The sequence below is a fragment of the Melanotaenia boesemani genome, chromosome 15, assembly GCF_017639745.1.
Source record: "Melanotaenia boesemani isolate fMelBoe1 chromosome 15, fMelBoe1.pri, whole genome shotgun sequence".
In the NCBI taxonomy this organism is placed as follows: Eukaryota; Metazoa; Chordata; class Actinopteri; order Atheriniformes; family Melanotaeniidae; genus Melanotaenia; species Melanotaenia boesemani.
The window spans coordinates 20,166,155-20,187,042 of record NC_055696.1 but is presented as its reverse complement, the minus strand read 5'-3'; the positions used below and the strand labels follow the sequence as shown (position 1 = coordinate 20,187,042).

The following is a 20,888-nucleotide window of genomic DNA, read 5'->3' as shown; positions in this document are numbered from 1 at the left end:
GTCCCATGTCACCCTTCGGGCTGAGCCCGACCGAACCCCAATGGGCAAAGACCTGGCCACCAAATGCTCGCCTCCGTGCCCCACCTCCAGGCCTGGCTCCAGAGGGGGGCCCTGGTGACCCACGTCCGGGCAAGGGAAACTTGGGTCCATGATTTGTCGTCATCATAGGGGTGCTTTTGAGCCGCGCTTTGTCTGGTCCCCCCTCTAGACACCTGTTTACCATGGGTGACCCTACCAGGGGCATAAAGCCCCCGACTACATAGCCACTAGGATCATCAGGACACGCAAACTCCTCCACCACGGTAAGGTGGCAGTTCAGGAAGGAAAAGCTGAAATCATTAAAACAAAAAAATGGCTTCTAACTATACGGATAAACCAGCGTTGTGTCGACACATAACAGAAAACAAAAGAACCCGTTTTAAAGTGGAACTTTAGGCTCTTTAGTAACCAAGAGTAACCAGCCTGTCAAAAAGACGCATATTTTTTTTCCAGTTTCTTAAAAAAAACACAGCAAAGATCAGACAGTCTGACAGACAGAAAACAGGATTTTAGCAGCAACAAGGTGATTCCCAAAGATCTGTTAGCTGGAAACTTGGCTTTTCTCGGCATGGGAGAGAAACTGGATACCTGGAGGACAAAAGAAGGAAGGGTCAGGACTAAAAACCATCTACAGCATATGAACAGGCTCTGAAATCTGGCAAAGACCTGAACCAGAACCTGAGAGCTGCATCTGGACCTTCAGTTGATCCATCAACTGTTGGCCGAAGCCTCATCAGAAATAGTCTCCATGGAAATGAAGCTGACAAGAAGCCTTTCTTAATGAGGGGAAACAGGGAGAAAAGGCTGAGGTAGGTCACATGACACAAATTGTTGTTTTCCTAGAGTAATAAAAAGATAGATTGTTATAGACATTCTGCATGAACTGTAGTTGAAGTAAAACATCTCTTCTAATACGTTTTACTCTGAAATGTACTCAAACTGACTCTAGATGGAGCTCTGAGATCTTCTACTTGAGCATCCCCTCAGCTGAGCCCAGAAAGTAGAAATCTGGACAAAGCTGACAGTTTAAAAGATTGATTAGATTGCAGCCGTGCAGAAACAAATGCTCCAAATCTTGATGAAATGAAGCAACCTTGTAGAGAAGAGTGAAAAACGTCATCTAGACCAGTGGTTCCCAACCTATCTTCCTCGGGATCCCCCTTCATGTCAATACTAATAAGCCAAGGACCCTGGGCCCACCGTGGGCTGAAACCATGTTTGGTTTTATGCTTTCAAAAGTGAGATTCTCACCATAAATAATGTATTCTGGCTGAGTCCTGTTCTTCCATAAAGCCAAAGTTAAATTAACATCACATAGCCTTACTTTTTTTCTTATATATATTTTCAGTATACATATATATATATATATATATATATATATATATATATATATATATATATATATATATATATATATATATATATATACTGAATCAACCAAAGAGTTATAAAGTCCTTGTGTGACAAGGCTGAATCATAGGTGGCATTACTCAATAATAAATAATATTTTCATCTGGAACTAACCTACCTCTGACTACAGTCTGATATATTTTATTATCAGTCATAAAGGTGGTGCTTGGAATGTGTAAACTCCTGAGATAGTTGACGTAAAAATGTGGAGAACCACTGATATCAAGCTTTTTAGTGTTTGTGAACATTTCGCTTAATGCTGCGTAAGCTAATTAGATACGGAGGAATGAATTAGCATTAGCAACCATAAGCTAATCAGACCGCTATACATTTTCAATGTATGGATGGTTTTCAAGATGGTTTTGACAACTTGTATATTTACATAGTGTCTAAAGAATATTTAACGTTTAACAATAAAGTAACCTTTTCCCCCCGACTTTTTAGTCTTTACTTGAGTTATTTTTTGATGACAGATTTCTTCTTATTATTATTATTCTTCTTATTCTTATTATTCTTATTATTCTTATTATTATTATTATTATTATCATCATCAAGTCACAGCTTCTGAAAGATCGATCCAGATTCCAAGCTGCCCTTGAACGTATCTTTTTTTTTTTTCTTCTTTTTTCTTCTTCTTCACGCACTTCTCGAAACAAAAACAAGGAGAGAGCGCTTGCACAAGTCGCATGTGCAGCTGCAGCATCAGCTTCAGATAGAGGAGGAGTCAGTTCCAGCGGTGTCGGCGTCCAGGAAGCGGCTCCAGCCCCGGCTCCGGCTCTCGGACCCCCCTCCCGCTACATATGGTTCTCCTCCGGCACATCTCCATCGCCCTGACCGCCGCCGTGGCTGCCCTGGGCTCCGCGCTCTTCATCGCCCTCAACTACTTCTATAAGAGGCGAATATGGTCACCACAGGCGGAATACTGCACGATCAAAGAGGTGGGACCGCACCTTCCACATGTCAACACCTTTAGTTTTTGTTTCCTTTCCGTTTATTTTATTGCAAACTGTTTTAATGACTGAATGAAACGATGAAGATGATGTTAGCTGAATTAAAATCTGCACTGAAGGCGACACTTAAAAATAAAGAGCTAATGGTTATATGATGATGATGGTGAGGTGAGGATGATTAATGACATGAAGAATGAACGATTGTAGGGATGATGATGAGGTTGAGGCTGATTAAGGAGATGAAGATTTGTAAGTTCTTTTAGATTATGATGATGATATTGTAATTACTGCAAAAAGAAAAACTGATGAGGAAGACTATGAAGATGAAGATGTGAACAAAGCACAGCTGGATGATGGTGATGAAGATGAAGGTGGTGATTCCTGTGCTGATGCTGAACATGATGATGATGATGGCTTTTCATGGTGAAGATGACACTATTGATATAATGAAGGAGGTTTAATAAATGAAGATGATGATGACTCAAAAAGAAAATGAAGAAGAGGAAGATGTGAAAAAGTGATATGATGATGGTGATGGAAAAAAGGTCATGATGAAAATAAAGGTAATGATGAAGAGGTAGTGTCATGAAGATGATGGTAGCAATAAAGAAAATAGGACGAAGAAGAACTGATTGTGATGATGATCCTATTAATGCTGATGTCAGCGACAGAGACCCTTTTTTTTAAGAAATAAAGTTATACTGCTGAGGATGTTATTTAGACTGTAACGATGAAGATGATGATCATAAATGCTGTGATGGTGTAGCTGATGATGAGGATGTTTATATAATGATGATGCACAGAATCACACAGCACTGAACAGAAGTCCTGATCCTCTCATTCCTTTATAATTTGCTATGCAGTCGTATTTTCCTCTAATTTGTAGACGTGGTTTTAACCAACAGCTCTTCAGACTCTCTGAAGATCTTTTTAAGCTTTTCTCTGGACGTTGGCTGCTTCTTTACTCATTTTCAGTCCAGTCCCTGTACCCGAGTCTTTAGTTGGCCGCTGGTGGATGTTATCCCGGAATGGAGACGTTTCCAAACACTGGCCTGTGCTTGTCTTCATGCTGGATCCTTATCAGAGGAAGTTTAGGCAGGACTGAGTGACAGTTATGAGCCATGTCATGATGAAACATAGAAATTTGCAGGACAGACACAGACCAAGACTAACGATCTTTAAGATTTAGCATCCTCTTGAAGTTAAGTTTAGATAAAATATAGGGAAATTAGATAATACATGGTCACATATTTCTACTGCATGGGGTGTAAGATAATTAAATTGTGTTACTAAGTTGTGGCCACAGATTACTAAAGACTGGGATTGAGATAATTAAGTCGCAGCCTTAGAGTACTCCTAGGAATGAGGTAATTAAGTCATTGCTGTTGTGGAAAGGAAAAACTGTGACTCTTCTTAAGGAAAAAAGACTCAAGGCAGAAGAATCCCTCTAGTTGTATTTTTTAGTCCTGTCTTATAGACTCTTGGATTCCCCATTTGGCAAAGGCCTATTTATAATATTAATAAATTACCAGCATATCTTATTCTGACAAGTCATCTACCTCATGATGACCAGATTTCACCATCTTAATATTATTTTCACATCAAGCTAGCCCACCTATGAGATCAAAACACACACACACACACACACACACCTGTTTTCCTACACCACCAGGAGTACCAACAGTGGACCTAAGGCTAGATAAGGCTAGGTAACTAGCCCTGTACTAGGTAACCAGTCGCAGCCAAGCAACATATTGTTCTTGTTTGAAACCATGCGCCTTAAGCACCTGAGTTAAATGTCTCTTATTAATTACTGTGCTCAGTATGTTCTCACACGTTAGTAATCCGTGTACTCAGACGGGCTCTGTGCTTTGGATGTTGCGTGTGCAAAATAAATTTCAGACATGCTAGTTAAACATGTGGGTGGGGCTGCCTCTAGGTGGTGCTGTAGAGCTCATTTTAAAGATCCATTTGTGCCTCCAAAAGAACATTTGATAATCAAGATTATCATAGAATATCGCAAAGACCATTGTGTTATAAATAAATATTTTAATATAGTGCTAATCCCATGTGCATTAACGTGAGCAGCTTTCCACCTCTGCCCTTGTGCATGCTGGGTAATTATAATGTCCTCTAAGTAGAATCCAGCTCTCATTAATGCATGTGCTTGTCCCACTTTAAGTCAAAATGTCTTAGCTGAGAGTTTGAGTTGTGGGTATTGTATTAACGATAATTGATTAGTATGTAGCTGTAAGCTATAAAGTGTGGATATATGTGCAATCCAGTAGCAGTTTAAGCTAGCAGCTTAGGTGTGTTGAGGCTGGACAATCACCGTTTGATCCTGTATCATCATTTCTATTCAGTGATTCTGTTCTGCGTCCATTTATCGCCTTCTGCACATCTCCATTGTGATGCATCTTAGAAATGTTCTCATCTTTACTTGGACGGCTCATTATTTTCTGTATAAAATGAACGGTTCAGTGATGATAAAACACAACCACTTGTTATAATTACTTCAGCTCTTACTGCAGCTCAGGAGAAAAAGATGGAAATCTTCACAGTGATGTTAGAAAAACAGTGCACGCACAGAATAAGTCAGTCTGGTGATCATCTGCCTTAATGAACGAGTCTTCAAAGCAGCAGCAGCTTGAATCTCTTAATAAAACCTATTAGCATGTCTCTAATCATGTTTCCTGGATTCAGTCCGCAGCAGTCTATAATGGGCTTAGCCTGCTTATCTGGCTCAGCCTGTCTTCTGAGGATCATGTTGTCTTGCTGCAGAGGGGATGGAAATGTTTTGCTCCTGAGAGCTCTATGTTCAAAAAGCGTTATGATCATGTCTGCTGACCTCTGGGAGCTAAAACAGGGAGGGCTGCTCAGTGCAACAATCCCAGGAACAGATGCAGGACCAACTATAATTCGTTTCTTCAGGCCTTACTTCTGACTGAATGTCACATCTGTAAAACTGAAGTTTTTCAATCCTCATACCTACATTACACTGTAGGTGGCTGTGCTCTCAGAAGTCTGCGTGTCTATTTTCTTTCATCTACAGCTTCGTGGTGCTGGAAGAGCAAGATCACCGCACTGAACGTGGTGAAGTTAAGCTGGAACAGGACGGGATGCACATGGGCACAATTTACTGGCAAAAAAGAAACTTCAATTTAATTTAATTTAATTTAATTTATTATTTTTGTTTTATTCTATTTCATTCTATTAATCTTTTATATAATTTAATATTTAATTTAATTGATTTATTATTTTATTTAGTTTTATTTAATTTTAGAAAGTTTAATTTATTCTTTAATTTTATATTTTATTTAATCTTATTCCTTAATAGATTTTTCTGTTTTATTTTATTGTTTGATTTAGTTTTATTTTATTTTCCGAAGTTTAATTTATTCTTTAGCTATATATTTTATTTTGTCTTATTCCTTAATAGAATTTTCTGTTTTATTTTATTGTTTGATTTAGTTTTATTTTATTTACATTTTTTAATTTTATATATATATATGGGATTTATTTATTGATTAAGCTTAATTTTTTAATTTAATTAAGTTTTATTTGTTTTATTTATTTTTTAATGAAAATTTACTTCATCTTATTTCACAAAATGTATTTATTTATTGCCCGAAACTCAGTATTTTCATTTATGTTTGTATAAATGAAAGAGAGAGAAAACTGATTGATCGTAGAGATCACATAGTGTCAGTGTCAGTCACATGGGTTCAGTCATAACTGTCACTGTTTAGAAACCAGGTTTGCAGTGCTGACTGAACATCTGCAGGATAGCTGGCGATATTAAGAAGATGCAAACTGAAATCTGAGGAGAAAACAAAGTGTTTTCCTGCACTGAGTTTGTCCACAGAGACTCAGGACGATATTTTGGAAGAGACTTCTGGTCATGAACCTGTGCTGAGGCTCCAGGAAAAATCAAACCAGCTCCGCACGCACTCTAGAACCAGAACCTGGTTGAAAAGGGGTTTTATATGCATGAAAATTACAGCTGCCTTGACTTCTCTGACTGTATAAACACAGTCCTGCTCTGTCTACCAGTGCCGGCCATGTTGCCAAGCTTTTGCTCCGCCGGAGTGCCCTTGAGCTAGATCTTAAATCTACTGATTTCGTGGACAGTGAACCGATCGGTGTGCAACAACTCTTCGTCCATGCAGGCAGCAGCAACGTGGAGACTTCTGCACTGTCAGGGATTGAGTTTCATCTCCCAGAAGGCTGTATCAACCAGAAATACACAGACAAGCTTCTGAACTGTAAAAGCCATTGTATTTATCTGCTTTGCTCAAAAGCCGCACCAGGCAGCCAGAAATCATAATTAATCAATCAGAAAACAGAATTCTTCATTTACAAGGAAGTCATGGCATACTGTTATCAAAGAGTCAAATTCTGAAAGTAATTTCTTAAAGATTAAAAATTCAAAGTCATTAAAACATCCATCATCCATCAGCTAAATGAAGTGATATCTTTTATTAAGGAAGATGATGTGTCTTGGCTCTAAAAGGGCTGATATGAATTGGTAATAAACTGCAGCACATGGCATGAATAAAATCTAACCTTGTGTGACTTTTAGACGGGAGAAAACTGACATGTGCAGCCTCTCGGAGGGATTGTGGCATCCTAGCGTCTCAAAGCGAGACTGTTGAGGCTTGAATGCTGCTAACCTTTTCAGAGTTGGCTGCTTGTCCTCCTACTGATGCTCAGTCTGCAGTGAGGGTGCAGCAAGAAGCAGCAGTACGTTGCTCTGTGGTGTCTTTTGTCAAAGCACAAGTTTAATCTCTGGAGGTTTGCAGATGCTAATTTATATTCCTGAACATTATGAAGTGCTCCTATTATGATTCCATTTGATGCATAATGATGATCCAGGCTTACAAAACCACATTACATGAACATCAATTTAAGAATACATGCTCAATGAAGTAGGATGGAACAATACACGAGTTAGAATAATTCAATAATTAATTATCCAAATTAGAAATATAGCTTAAACATTGATACATAGAAGTGATTAGGTGAGACTTAATTGATCTAACAGTGAAGAAAATTTACATGTTATGATTATGCTATTGCATATTTTTATGCTATTATTTATTATTATTATTAGCCTATGATAATGTCTCATATCAATCACTGGATCCTGAATCAAACTGAATCAAAATCGTATCATGCTGCAGTTTTTGGTATTGACAGACAATCAATCATATTCTTTTCAGTAAATATATCGTATTGTTGTCAAATTTATGATTCATTCACCTATAAATGTGAGCTAGCTTGTGAACCGTTAGCATGCTAACATCATAGCTATACTTGATTACTTCCTTTGACTACTGTCTGTATTATGCTTTAATTAGTGTTCAATATCTGCAAAAATAATATCTGTAAACCTTGAATCATCAGTCATTGAATTTACGTGTAGGACTGTGATCAAAATTGCAATGCACACTGATAATTGTTACTGAGCTAACATGTGAACAGTTAGCATGCTAGCATATAGCTATACAAAGTGTTTGACGGATGTGTGTATTACAGGAAGTCTGAGGAATAACAATCTAGCTTTGGGTTTCAGTTATGTGTAATGTTAACTGTCTTTTTGCTCATGCTAAGCCCTTCAAGACCCTGGAGAGGATCGACTATCCGACAGACCCTCCTCTCCAGGACCCCTGGTTAGACTTTACCAGGCAGGCTGAGAAGTGTGATCCCCCTGTAGTTGGAGCAAACCCTCCAGTCCCCCTTCTTGAAGACTAAAATTAGAATTAAATGACAAAAATCAAGACTTATTTTGATTTTGGTTTTCAAGAACATGAACTTAATGCTGCTCTTAGGTCTTCAGGAAGTCATCATGCACCATAATAAGAAAAAGAGACCTCACCACAGGTTTTCTTCTTACTTTCCGTATCATTAAAAAACCTGAATGCTAGACAGAATTGAGATCATAGAGTTAAAAAAAAATTCAAATCAGTTCCAAAACTGACAAGTAGCTGATACAGAGTCTTAATATTTGGTGTAATGTGAGCTTTCTTTCTGGTTTCTTTAACATTTGTGCAAATAAGTGTTAAAGTAACCATAGTTGTGATCTTCTCTTCTCTAGAAGACCAGAAAGTGAAGCAAAATGATCTATCTCACCCTGCTGTTGTTTAATGAGCAGAAAATAACCAGGTTCCTCCAGGACTTATCTCTGGGCCTTCAACTTCCAGTATCAGCAGTCAGTCGATGCTAAAATCAAAATGTACTTTTGGCCTTTTAGCTCCATGTTAATGCTGGATCTCTGTGTGACAGTCGTGTTTTGGCCTTTCGTACTTCAGCGTGACAACGACCCACTGTAAAGAAACTTTTTTCCTTCTTTGGTTTGGCAGAACTTTAGTTAGGGCTGCTCTTGATACATTTCTGTGGTAATTATCTGAGAGTAAACTGCTCTGATCTCTAAACACTGGTAAACTTGTTGTGGCATTGCTGTGGGTGACTGCACTTAACGACATAAAGAGGCAAATCATTAGGTCTGTGTGTTGTGTGCTGTATGTGTGTGATCAGCTGTGCAGCCTGAAGTGCATCACGGCATTTAAACTATTTAATATTTGCACACCAGAGTCATATTTGCTCTTAAGCAAAGGGTAAATACCCCCTTCAGTGTTGAATAAAATCTGTGTTTAATCTGCAGGAGGAGGAGGAGGAGCGCGGGAAGCGTCAGGTCCTGGTTCTCGGTCTGGACGGGGCTGGGAAGAGCAGCATGCTACAGGGTCTGACCCCCGGGGAGCCAGCGGCTAGAAGAGGCCGGTGCCGACCCACCCGCGGCTTCAACTTCATCAGCCTCAACGCCCCTGCCTGCCAGCTCGACTTTCTGGAGAGTAAGATTCCTTTTATTCTTCACCATCAAACACTACAGGCTCCATGTGGATTCTGTTTTATCAGACAGCATGACACCAAGAAAGAACAGCTGTCTCTTCGTTTAATCAAACAGTCCACTTGAATGTTTGTGAAAAGCCAGATTTTTTTATGTAATACCACTGGAAGACATAAGTTCAGGTTGTGGGAAGGGGGGAAGTAGTCACTAAAGATGGATCTCCTTAAAGCTTTAAGGGAGATGTATTCTGTCCTTTTTTCACAGCTAACATGATTTCCTGAGATCTTAATGAAATGACATGATTTGTTCTGAATAACACAGAGATTCTGCAGCAGCTTGATCGTTGATGGGTAATGAGTTTTGCATTTTTGAATATTGCTTATCTGGGGTCGGGTCACTGGGGCAGTAACCTAAGCAGAGAAACCCAGGCTTCCCTCTCCCCGGCCCCTTCATCAAGCTCCACTGGGGGAATCCCAATGCATTCCCAGGCCAGCTGTGAGACGTAATCCTTCCAGCGGAGGTGCTACGGAAGACTCACTGTGGGCATCACGCCGAGACAAAACTTTAAAAAAGAAGAGCCGCTTCAGACCTGTTCTCCACCCCATCATCATGGGAAACGTAAGATCTCTTCCTAAAAACATGGACCAGCTGCCGGTGCTCACAGGACATCAGCGGGAGTACAGAAAGAGCAGCACCTTCTGTTTACGGAGACCTGGCTGACACCACTTATTCCTGATTCCATGGTTTTACTGGACAACTTTTATCTGCTGTGGGTGGACAGAACGGAGAACAGGTGATGTAACCCAGGACTGCACTTTTAAAGAGCAACTGTGCAGCAGAGACATTGAACTGTTATCGGTTAGCATGAGACCATATTATCTACCACGGGAGCCCCCTTCTAATGCAGACATAGCCTCTGACACCCTTTCTTGGGGTCACCAGCAGGCTGCAGATAGCACCCACAGGCCTTTTTCCTGATCTCTGGGGACTTCAATCATACCTCTCCATCATCTGTTCTGCCAACATACACACAGTACATCACCTGTCCCACCAGAGAGAATAAAATACTGGACTTGTTTTATGCCAACACCAAGGAGGCATATTCTGCATCCCCCCTCCCTCCTCTAGGGAGAGCTGATTACCATATTTTACATCTCCAGCCTGTGTATAAACCTGTTCACAGACCGCCTTTGGTCTCACGTACAGTGAGATGGTGGACAGCTGAGACTGAGGAGGCTCTTAGGGACTGCTTTAACACGACTGTGTGGACGGAGCTCTGTGACCCACATGGGGAGGACATTAATGCCATCATAGACTGCATCACAGAATACATAAACTTCTTTTTTGAGAACACTGTTCCCTCCAGGGCGGTGCACTATTTAGCTAATAACCCCTGATATTAAAGCTCTCCTGAAGGAGGAGAAGAGAGCTTTCAGATCAGGGAACAAGGAGGAGCTGAGGACTGTACAGAAGGAGCTGAGAAGAAAGATCTGAGAGGGGAAGGCCAGTTACAAGAGGAAGATGGAGGAGCAGCTGCAGCAGCAGAACATCAGTGGTGTGTAGAGACGTCTGAAAACTATTTCAGGGACCTGAGGGGGACCTGAATTGAGTCAACGATCTCAACCTGCATTTCAATAGTTCAAATTCAAGTTTATTTATTTAGCACATTTACTGCAACCCCAGTTACCCAAAGTGCTGAACAATACAAAATAAAACACTACACAGTGAAACAATAAACAATAAAAATCTGTAAAAAAAAACAAAAAAAAACAAGTTACATAAAACTGGAATAAAAAGTAAAAGCAAGCAAATGTTAAGTTCAACTATGTTCGAAGCCAGTGAAAAGAAGTGGGCCTTGAGCAAAAATTTTAAAACCAGAAACAGACTCGGCAGCTCTAATGTGAAATGGCAAACTGTTCCACAACTTTGGAGCAGCAATCAAAAAAGCTATGTCACCCCTGGATTAGAGCCTAGAGAAACGGACCTTCCAAATGAGCTGGTTGAACTTTGTAGAAGGTTTGAAGAAGACCTCAGAGCCCTAAGGTCTTCTACAAACCAGCTAGTGTCCACTGGAGAGACTGATCCTGGAACACCTCCGCTCCACAGTGGGACCCTCCATGGATCCACTGTAGTTCGCATACCAGCCTGGCATCGGAGTAGAAGACATGGTTATTTTCCTGCTACACCGTGCTCTGGTGTACCTGGAGAAGCCTGGCAGCACTGTGAGAATCATGTTTTTCTCCAGTGCCTTCAGCCCCATCCAGCCGGTGCTCCTGAAAGCCAAACTGGAGAGGGCTGGGGTGGACCTTCATCTGGCAGAGTGGATTCTGCACAAACCGGCCCCAGTTTGTGAGAGCCCAGGACTGTGTCTGACCTGCTAAACTGCAGCGTAGGTGTCCCTCAAGGGACAGTTTTGGCCCTGTTTTTCTTTACTCTCTACACTGCAGACTTCACACAACATGGACCGCTGCATTCTGCAGAAGTTCTCAGATGACTATGTGATTGTCGGACTGATCACTGAGGACCACAACGTGGAGTCCAGAGAACTGATGCAGAACTTTGTGGACTGGTGTCAGCAAAACCACCTCCTGATCAATGTGGGGAAAACCAAGGAGATGGTGGTGGATTTTCACAGATGCCGGTCTGCTATCCCCTCACCAGTGAACATCCAGGGAAGGGACATTGAGAGAGTGGGCTGTTATAAGAACCTGTGTGTTCACCTAAGCAATAAACTGGACTGGACTCACAACATGGACACAGTGTACAGGAAGGGTCAGAGCAGGTTTTATCTTCTGAGGAGACTTTGGTCTTTTGGAGTAAAGGGGGACTCCTGAGGACCTTCTATGTCTCTGTGGTGGCATCAGTCATCCTGTACAGCCGGGGTGTCCAGCTCCGGTCCTCAAAGGCCGCAATCCTGCAGGTTTTTGATGTGTTCCTGCTTCAAAACCACCTGACTCAAATTGATGAGTCATTGTGCAAAACTTAAAAGGCTGTTGGATCTACTTCATTTGAGTCAGGTGTGTTGAAGCAGGAAACATTGGAAAATCTGCAGGACAGCGGCCCTCGAAGACCGACTTTGGACATCCCTGCTGTACGGTGTGGTCTGCTGGAGCAGCAGCATCACAGAGAGGGAGAGGAAGAAGCTGAACAAAGTCATCAGGAAGTCCAGCTCTGTCCTGGGCTGTTTTCTTGACTCAGTGCAGGTGGTAGGTGACAAAAAGGTCCTGACCGCCGTGCTGTATCATGAACCTCTTCAAGTTACGCAGAACATGATGTGCAGAACAAGCAATACCAAAGAAAAAGACATCATCCTGCCAATATCAGGAGTTTGATTATGAAGAAACCCAGCTGCAGTCTGTGTAATTATTAAGAAAAGCCGATTGTAACTGTGCTAAGAGGCAGTAAGTTTCATTTAAAATCCGCAGCGAGCAGAGATTTGATCCATTCAGAGTCAAATTGTTGTTCACAACTGAAGTTGTCTCCTTCCTTTACCTTCCTGAAAGACAGCAGCATCAGTCAGTGCCAGCACAAAGCCAATAACAAACTAATCTCTGCCTCTCACTACATTGTTTTAATTTGTTCATTAACTGACGGAACCATCTGCAGGTTCTGTTCACCATTAAAGTTTACTCTTTAACTTGTTAGAAAGCCTTAGAAAGATAATCTGTATGATTTAACTCAAATGAAAACAAGGAGCTCAGGCTTCACGGGTCGTCAAAGGAGAAGAGGAAGAGGAAGGATCCAGCCTCAGACAGACTCATAAATCTGCAAATTAGCATTTAACCGAAAGCCTGCTGGACTAAAAATACTATAATGAATTTGGTCTTCATGCAGCCAGCGAGTGTCGAACTCTAAGCTGCAGTCGGCCTTAGAGCGAGTTCCCATGGAAGGATTCAGAGTCACTCTTAGCGGCTGATTTATTCATGATCTGAAGCACTAATCTGTTTCTCATCTCTGTTGGAGGAGCACACCCACTCAGTATTTCAGTGGCTGAGTGGTAAATGTCAGAGTGTTGTGCCAGGGGCGTTGATGCAGGTTGACAGGTGCTCTCTTTGTGAGGTCCACAGAGGAAATACAGCTACAACCCAAATCGAATGAAAATGTTCTCTAAAAAGAAAGAAAATAAAAACATTAAAAGGCAGTCTTATGGTTTGAACAGCTAAGAGGAAGTAGAACTATGAGCATGGCTGGACTTTGCAATTTCAGCTTTTCTCTAACAGTTTGCACAATATGGGGATTTCTGCTTTTTACTTCTTTTTAGGAAGAGAGATTTAGACCTGATCTGTGTCTGATGCACATGGAAAAGCTGCTGATAAAACTTCAGTGTTTTAGGTAGGATTTATTTATTAAAAGAACAGCTGATTTTTGTCTACATTTTATGTTTCTGTCAACAAAAACCAAACAAACTAACCATCAGAGTTGACAGAAACGTTACACTTTTTCATTCAGACAAGCAGAGAAGACTTATCTTTTGCTCATTTATTAAATAGTATAAATATTGTCGGGTGGAAATGCCATGTGGTTGGGTGTGGTGGTGGTGGAAATGCCATGTGGTGGGGATCCAACACTTCCCTTTAAGGTATGGTTCAAATTGCCTATTAATATTATCTAATATAAGCATGCATAAAGTTAAAAAGTAATGATTCAAGTACAGAACCCTGTGGATCTCCTTAACTAATGCTGGAGAAAACTAGCGGTTTTCCTTCCACGCATGTTTGTTGATTTGGTCAGTGAGAACAAACAACTTCTCTCAAAGTCAAGATATTTATTTTTACAACTAATTGGAAATAGTACAGAATTCTGGGTTCTGAGATTATCTCACCCTCTCTGGTTACAGAGGAAGGAGTTCTGCTGCTGATAGCCAAAATCAGAACCCCCCTGCTTTCCCTGAACCCAGTAATTATACCTTGCCTAAACTAAACAGTAATTGGATGCTATAACTAACTAGTCAGCTGTTGCAAGGCAGATTTTTTCTGCATCTTCTGCTGTCAGCCTCGGCTGTCTGCTTCGGCTCCACATGTCGAAGGCCAGACATTTCCCCTACTACAAGTTTGGATCTTTAAATGTCAGTTTCTCCTTTTCTTCACTTAGAAACAGAAAGCACCATGTTAGCCCAAGCTGTTCTTGATAAGTGTGTGTTATACATTCAAAGACAAAATTGAAAATAATATCTAACACTAACCCAAACAAAGTAACAAATCTATGGACTAGTTTTTCTGCACTCGGAGACAAGATTTTCCTCATGTTACACAGGTCCTCTGAGACCCAAAGGGGATTCCTCTTTTTTAGTGAATAAAAGAAAAAAAAAAAATAACACCAAAGTTTCTCACAGTAGCACTGCAGATGAGAGCAATGGCACCTGGAGGCAAGACAAGACAAGATGTGTGTTTCTTCAGTGCTTCAGTTTTGTCTGAATTTAAAAGAAGCAAAATGTCATCAAGGTCTTTATGTCTTTAAGACATAATTGTAGCCAAATTAGCTAACTGATTTCCTTTGACTAATATAGTTAAGTCTCACTTGTATAGCATTTTATGTTTATTAGCACGACCTCATGATCTTATCTATCATAACCATGTATAAATTGCAAAGTGTCTATTCAAGTACAGAACCCTGTGGAACTCCATGACTAACTAAATAAAGTAACAAATGTGGAGAAATGGACAAGTTTGTCTCCTGGAACAAGATGTTCCAAATATTAGACAAGTCTTCCAAGACCTAAAAGGCAGTCCTGAATCTTGCTTTTTGTGAGTAAAAGAACAAATATTGGTCAAACATGGCTCCAGAGTTCCTCAAAGTAGTTCTGAAGGTCAAGGTAATGTCATCCAAATAACTTCATGGTTAGCGATTTTGTTTCTGTGGTGCTTAGGGCCAAAAGCAACAGCTTCAGTTAGCTTCATAGTACTTGTGCTGTGTTTTCTTCGTGAGTGTTTGCAGCGCTACATACCGGATAGATTTATAGATTTATGAAGGGTAGTTCAGCTTTTAAATTCAATCTTTTGTAACAGTATAGCTTTTACAGGAAATAGCCATGGATCTCATGCTAGATCACAGTAAACATCTTAGATAACAAAAAACCTGTAGCCAGATAACAGGATAAAGCTGAAAAACATACAGTATAGTTACACAAGATCCCAAGTGGAAACATACGTAGCCTTGAACGCAACACTGGAATGTGTCAAAGTTCGCTTTAGTTGAACTTTGGATGCAATATCTGGCATAAAGTCTGAAAAACATGCAGCTGTGAGATCATGATCTTTGAATGTTTACGCTGCTGTACAATAACAGAGTAAAGAAAAGCATGGACGGCAAAGCCATTCATCAGACACTGAACGAGGGAAAGTTGAAGAGCTCTCACAAGCTCTCTGTGTGACTCTAAGGTTTGCAGAGGTGCTGCAGGCACTTTAATCCTCAGAGTTTAAATTGTGCACACACCCACACCTTCACACCATATGACTCAGTGTCTGCTATGTGTGCACATGTGGGCAGGTTTGTAATAAGGTGGCCGGTAGAGCGTCCCGCTGAGCTCCCAGAGATAGTGAAGCACAGCTGAGCACCCCGTCCAGGGTCTGTATCAGGTGAGCAGGTTTTAACACATCCGTTTAAAGTACATCACTGCTCTGTTTCCTAGCAACCTTCCCTAATCAATCCTTGCTGAGGTGTTGAGGACCAACGGTAATATCTGCTGGCATGTGAGCAGTGACTCGGCTGCCGAGCATCGCTGGACACTGCACCTGCAGGTTGTCGGAAGTTACCTCCATGAAACTCCCTCCACTGAAGCAGGAAACTGATTTTTAAACACATGTGGATGATTAGCATTGGAAGTGCTGCAGAAAACTTTGAGAAGTGTCTCCTTGGGGCTCAGTTTACCTCATGAAGGAATTTTATATTGCAATCAATCCACCAGCCCTCACATCTTATCCCTTCATGTTTAAAACATGATGACTGAGTTTCTGCAATTTTTGTAAACATACTCAAAAATGCTGCTTGCTTGAGAAATGTTCTCAGTTGCACTCAAAAAGCCTTTCCAAAAAAAAGCAAGAATGATGCCTGCGAGTGCAAGGAGAGACTAACACTTTGATCTTAATATGTTTACCCTCAATACTAAAGAGTTATCTGCTACAGAGAGCAAGAAAAACAACAGATTTTTTATGACATTTTATGAGGAAAGAGGAGCGGCTTTGTTGTATTTCCCTCAGAGCTTTGCTGATGTATCATGTGGCACTAGCAAGATGGGAGAATAAATCAATTTAACCTGGAGGGAACTGCGGATATGACTGATGCTAATGTGTTGTCTTAGCTTGTTTCATCCCTCACTGAAAACCAGATCTCATTTGGTACAGCAGAGATATGAAATGAATCCGTGGCCATTCCGGATCTAATCAATCTGCCCATTTATTGATTGAACCAGCAGATTTCTTCTGTTTGTAACTAAAAAATAAAAAAACAGTCTGAAATGGCCAGAGATGTGTGGTCCTTTCTGTTGCACACGGACACAGTAAAAACTGGTATTTTGGGTTAACAGACCACTCTGAGGATTTTATATGAATAAAATCTTACTCTTTTCTTATAAATGTTTTTTTTAATACAGATAACCCCGACTGAGGACAACTGCTGTGGTGACGTGGGGCCTGTTACCTCTACAGAGACTGAAAGTTAGGCATTGGGAGTTACTTGAATGCAAAAATTTAAATAATCTGATCATGTTTTTGCTGTTTTACATGCTTGGAAGTAAAAGTTTCTCCTATTCTGTAGGTTTTAACAAAGGGGAAAAAATCAATCAGTCCAAGATGAGATCAAATTGTCAGTCATTCAAAGTGCTACAAACTTGTGTGTTTTACAGTCGGTGGTGGTGAGGATCTGCGACGCTACTGGTTGGACTACCTGAAAAGGACTCACGTTCTGGTGTATGTGGTGGACTCCTCTGACAGGAGCCGCCTCCCGTTGGCTAAGGCTGAACTGCATCGCCTCCTGAAAGTGGAGCCCCAGCTGCCTGTGGTTGTCCTGGGTAACAAGCAGGTACAGAAAACATTCTGTTACTCACAATACAGCATCTCTTAAACAGTTAGCAATCTTTCCTGTTGGTTTAGAACAGGGATCTCCAACTCCAGTCCTGTTAATGACCCAGTAATTTGAGTCAGGTGTGTTGCATCAGGGGAAATCCAAAACCTGCAGGACAGTAGCTCACGAGGACTGGAGTTGGAGATCCCTGGTTTAGAAACTTCTTTCCAAGACAGCCATTGATCTCCAAAATGTTAAGATAAAACTGAAATAATAATTAGAAGAATATGTAGTGAACAACACGAAAAAATGCATTTATATTAATTGATTAGCTATCCTAATTAAATTTTTTAACTGGTTGATAGATTATAGATAAATAACATGGCAACAAATGACTGGAAAAGTAGAAAAATCCATCTAAATTCTAATACAATATATACAACATATCCAAAAAACATGTGGTTTCCTGGAACAGGTTCCTAAACTACCCTGCGTGCAGTGCAGACCTGTTACCAGAGTCGGATTGCTGAACTGTCCCGCCTGCAGTGCAGACCTGTCACTAGAATCCGGTTGTTGAACTGTCCCGCCTGAAGTACAGACCTGTCACCAGAATAGGGTTGCTTAACTGTCCCGCCTGCAGTGCAGACCTGTCACTAGAATCCGGTTGTTGAACTGTCCCGCCTGAAGTACAGACCTGTCACCAGAATAGGGTTGCTTAACTGTCCCGCCTGCAGTGCAGACCTGTCACTAGAATCTGGTTGTTGAACTGTCCCGCCTGAGGTGCAGACATGTCACCTGAATCTATAGCTGAACTGTGCCATACTCCTAAGACCTGAAAAGGCAAGAGTGAGCAGATTAAGTATTAGTAAGATTAGATAATCACTTGAGGCCATCCATCAGTCAGAGTTGACATTTTTTAATAAACGTGGACAAGCGAGCCGGTGCATGTCCTTCTTTCTTCATTCATCCTGGTAGGAAACATCACCAAATTTTCTCCTTAGCTCATTTTGAACACGCTGCTGTACTTGTGGAATTATTCATGACCCTCAGAGGCAGGAATATTTGTAACATCTGATGTCAAAGTAATGCAGCTTTTATCCCCTTAGTGTTGTGGGTGATTTGTAATATGAGCATTAAAAGAATAATTTAATTTCAAATTAAACTGCACAAATGATCGGTGACGCTTGGAGCTGCAGGAGCTTCTTCTAAAAGTCTTTTAAAACATCAACGAGGCCGTGAAGGTGTGACTTCAACACGCTGCTGCTTCTCTTCTTTCATCTGTAAAATTAATAAGGTAGCTCAAATAGATCAAACAGAATATGTTCTGCAGAGTTCTCAAACATGTTGCTATGAAAGTTGAACAGAAATATGATTTCTTTTTCTGTCGGGTTGTCCTGGAAACCTTTGAAGAGATACATCAATATATTGAATATTTTACCATAGCTTTGGTTTTTCTCAGCTGCAGACAACAACATCAAGAAAGTTAAAAGCCTGTACACACTTCTCAAGAATAGAGATATGTGTTTGCTCAAGGTAGTAGCAACAAGAACAACGCCTAAGAGTTAAGGCTGAGCTAAACAATCCACTTAGATTTCTCTTTGTGAAAATAAAAAAGTGAAAATAAGCTGACAATACTCTTTATATAGATATACATAAGGTGTACTGTTTCACTTAAATGTTTTTTAAAATATTTTTTCTGTTGGTCTTTTCTTCTGCTCTGTTTCTTGGCCTTCTCAGGATAAGCCCAATGCAGTGAGTGTATCGGAGCTTCGTGCAGCCTTGTCTCTGGACAGCATGCCAGATAATAGGAAGCTGTTCCTCTTGGCTGCTCAGCTGGACTCTGAGGGAGCTCTGATGAAGTCCTGCCAGGGTTTGGACACAGTCCAGGACCTCCTATTCCAGCTCATCTGATTTACGGTCCTCCCACAGAGCAGAACTGGAGGAGACGGACATCATCCTCCTCTTTCTTTTTTCTTCTTGACACTAAGGCTTTTTGAAGCAGAGGAGGAGATGGTGAAGACTGCAGCGTTTGATGCAAAGGAGGCTGAAAAGATGCCAGAATGGAGCAGAAACGACTTGTCTTACTCACTATAGGAGGATGAGGACAGATGGTAGCACAGCAGGGCGTAGGTTTGATTTAAAGCAGCAGAGTTCATCGCCTGCCAGTGAATCACACTTATTAAAGCATGTTGTTTATAGTGTAAATATCAAGTCTGCTGTAACATGACAGGTTTGCAGATATATAAACAGGATCATGTTTGGTTTTCTGTTGTATGAAACATCTTTATTACATATGGTTAGATCAGAAGAGCTCGGAGAGCAGAACACTCAAAGTTCGGGTCGGCAGATTGGAGCCACTGTGGAGTAAAAAAGCACCAGCAATGTGAATTAATTTCCTGGGCTTTAGGAGGATTTTCACTGACTTCTACAGGATTTTCTAAAATCTGCTAGAATATTTTGTGGGAATTTAAAAGGGAGTTCTGTGACATTTTGAAAAAGCAGTGTTCTACATTTTTTGACATGCTGTCAGCATTTCAAACTTCATCCAAGAAAAAACAATGAGGAGTGACATAAAATATATTAAAACTTAACAGCTAAAAACAATAAATATGACATTTGAACAGAACCAAGCAATGACAGATAGCTAAACCCTAAACAAAGCCTCAGAAACAAGCAGCTAAAACTTAACTTTGGCTCAAACAGTCTTTGTTTGGAAACAAATTATGCACTGTACTACTGACTTATGTTTTAACTTGATTAATTTTATGTAATTTCATTCTCATACTTGTCAGACGCAGACATTGTAGAGATTACTTTGCTGTATTTATGTGGCATCTGTATGACTATATCACAGCTGCACTGCTGTAATTTTTTAAATCTTTAAATTTGTTGTATTACTAAAATATATTATACAAACAGAACAATTTTATTACTTTCCATAACATCTAGAAAAATATGTTGTTTAATGTCCATGCTTCCTATGAAAATTTCTTCATCTGTAGTGGTGGTTAATGTAAGAAGTTAAAATTGGTTAAGAGGTTGAAGTTAAAATTACATTAAAGTCCAGATATTTGGTATATTTAGTAAAAAGAAATTAAGTAATTAAATAATTACAGTGCAAGTTGTTACGTAGGAGCAAATTGCTGCACTTGCAGCCATAAGCTAACAGTAGATTAGCCTAAACAAGCTAACGTTAGCTTTAAAGCTTAATTATTCTCCATCTAGAGATGGTGTTAAATGTTTGGCAGTTCTAGTTACACTAAATGTCAAGATATTTGGTAAAATAATATCACTGCCCTATGATAAATATGACAACCAAACAAGAAATAAAGAAAAGTTATTTAATAAATTTGTTTTAATGTATGTCATTACTTAGGAGCACATTGATACTCTTGCAGCCAAACAGACTGACAGTATGTTAGCTTACACAAGCTAACATTAGCCTTTGAGATTAATCAATCTGCATTTGTGGTTCCGGTTGATGTTTGACTGTTGAAAAGTCCAGATATTTGGTATTTTTAGTAAACGAAAAAGTAATTAAACCAGTTTATTACAATGCAAGATGTAACTTAAGCGCAAATTTCTGCAGCTATATAAGCTATCTAAACAAGCTAATGTGTTTTCTGCATCTGAGGTGCAGTTTA

The 20,888-nt window shown here is 40.2% G+C and overlaps 1 protein-coding gene across 2 annotated transcripts; it reads left to right on the top strand.

Annotated features, from left to right (window-relative positions):
- Positions 1–2,119: 2,119 nt before the first annotated feature.
- arl10 (ADP-ribosylation factor-like 10) lies at positions 2,120–19,508 on the top strand. Of its 2 annotated transcripts, none has more exons than XM_042008191.1 (4): positions 2,120–2,387; positions 9,064–9,250; positions 17,087–17,262; positions 18,982–19,508. In XM_042008191.1, exons 1-4 carry the CDS (start codon positions 2,250–2,252, stop codon positions 19,153–19,155), a joined length of 675 nt encoding a protein of 224 aa, XP_041864125.1. In that variant the 5' UTR covers positions 2,120–2,249; the 3' UTR covers positions 19,156–19,508. The 2 variants fall into 2 exon arrangements, with proteins under 2 accessions (XP_041864125.1, XP_041864124.1); XM_042008190.1 differs by having other exon boundaries at positions 2,120–2,391; positions 9,062–9,250.
- The last annotated feature ends 1,380 nt before the right edge of the window (positions 19,509–20,888 follow it).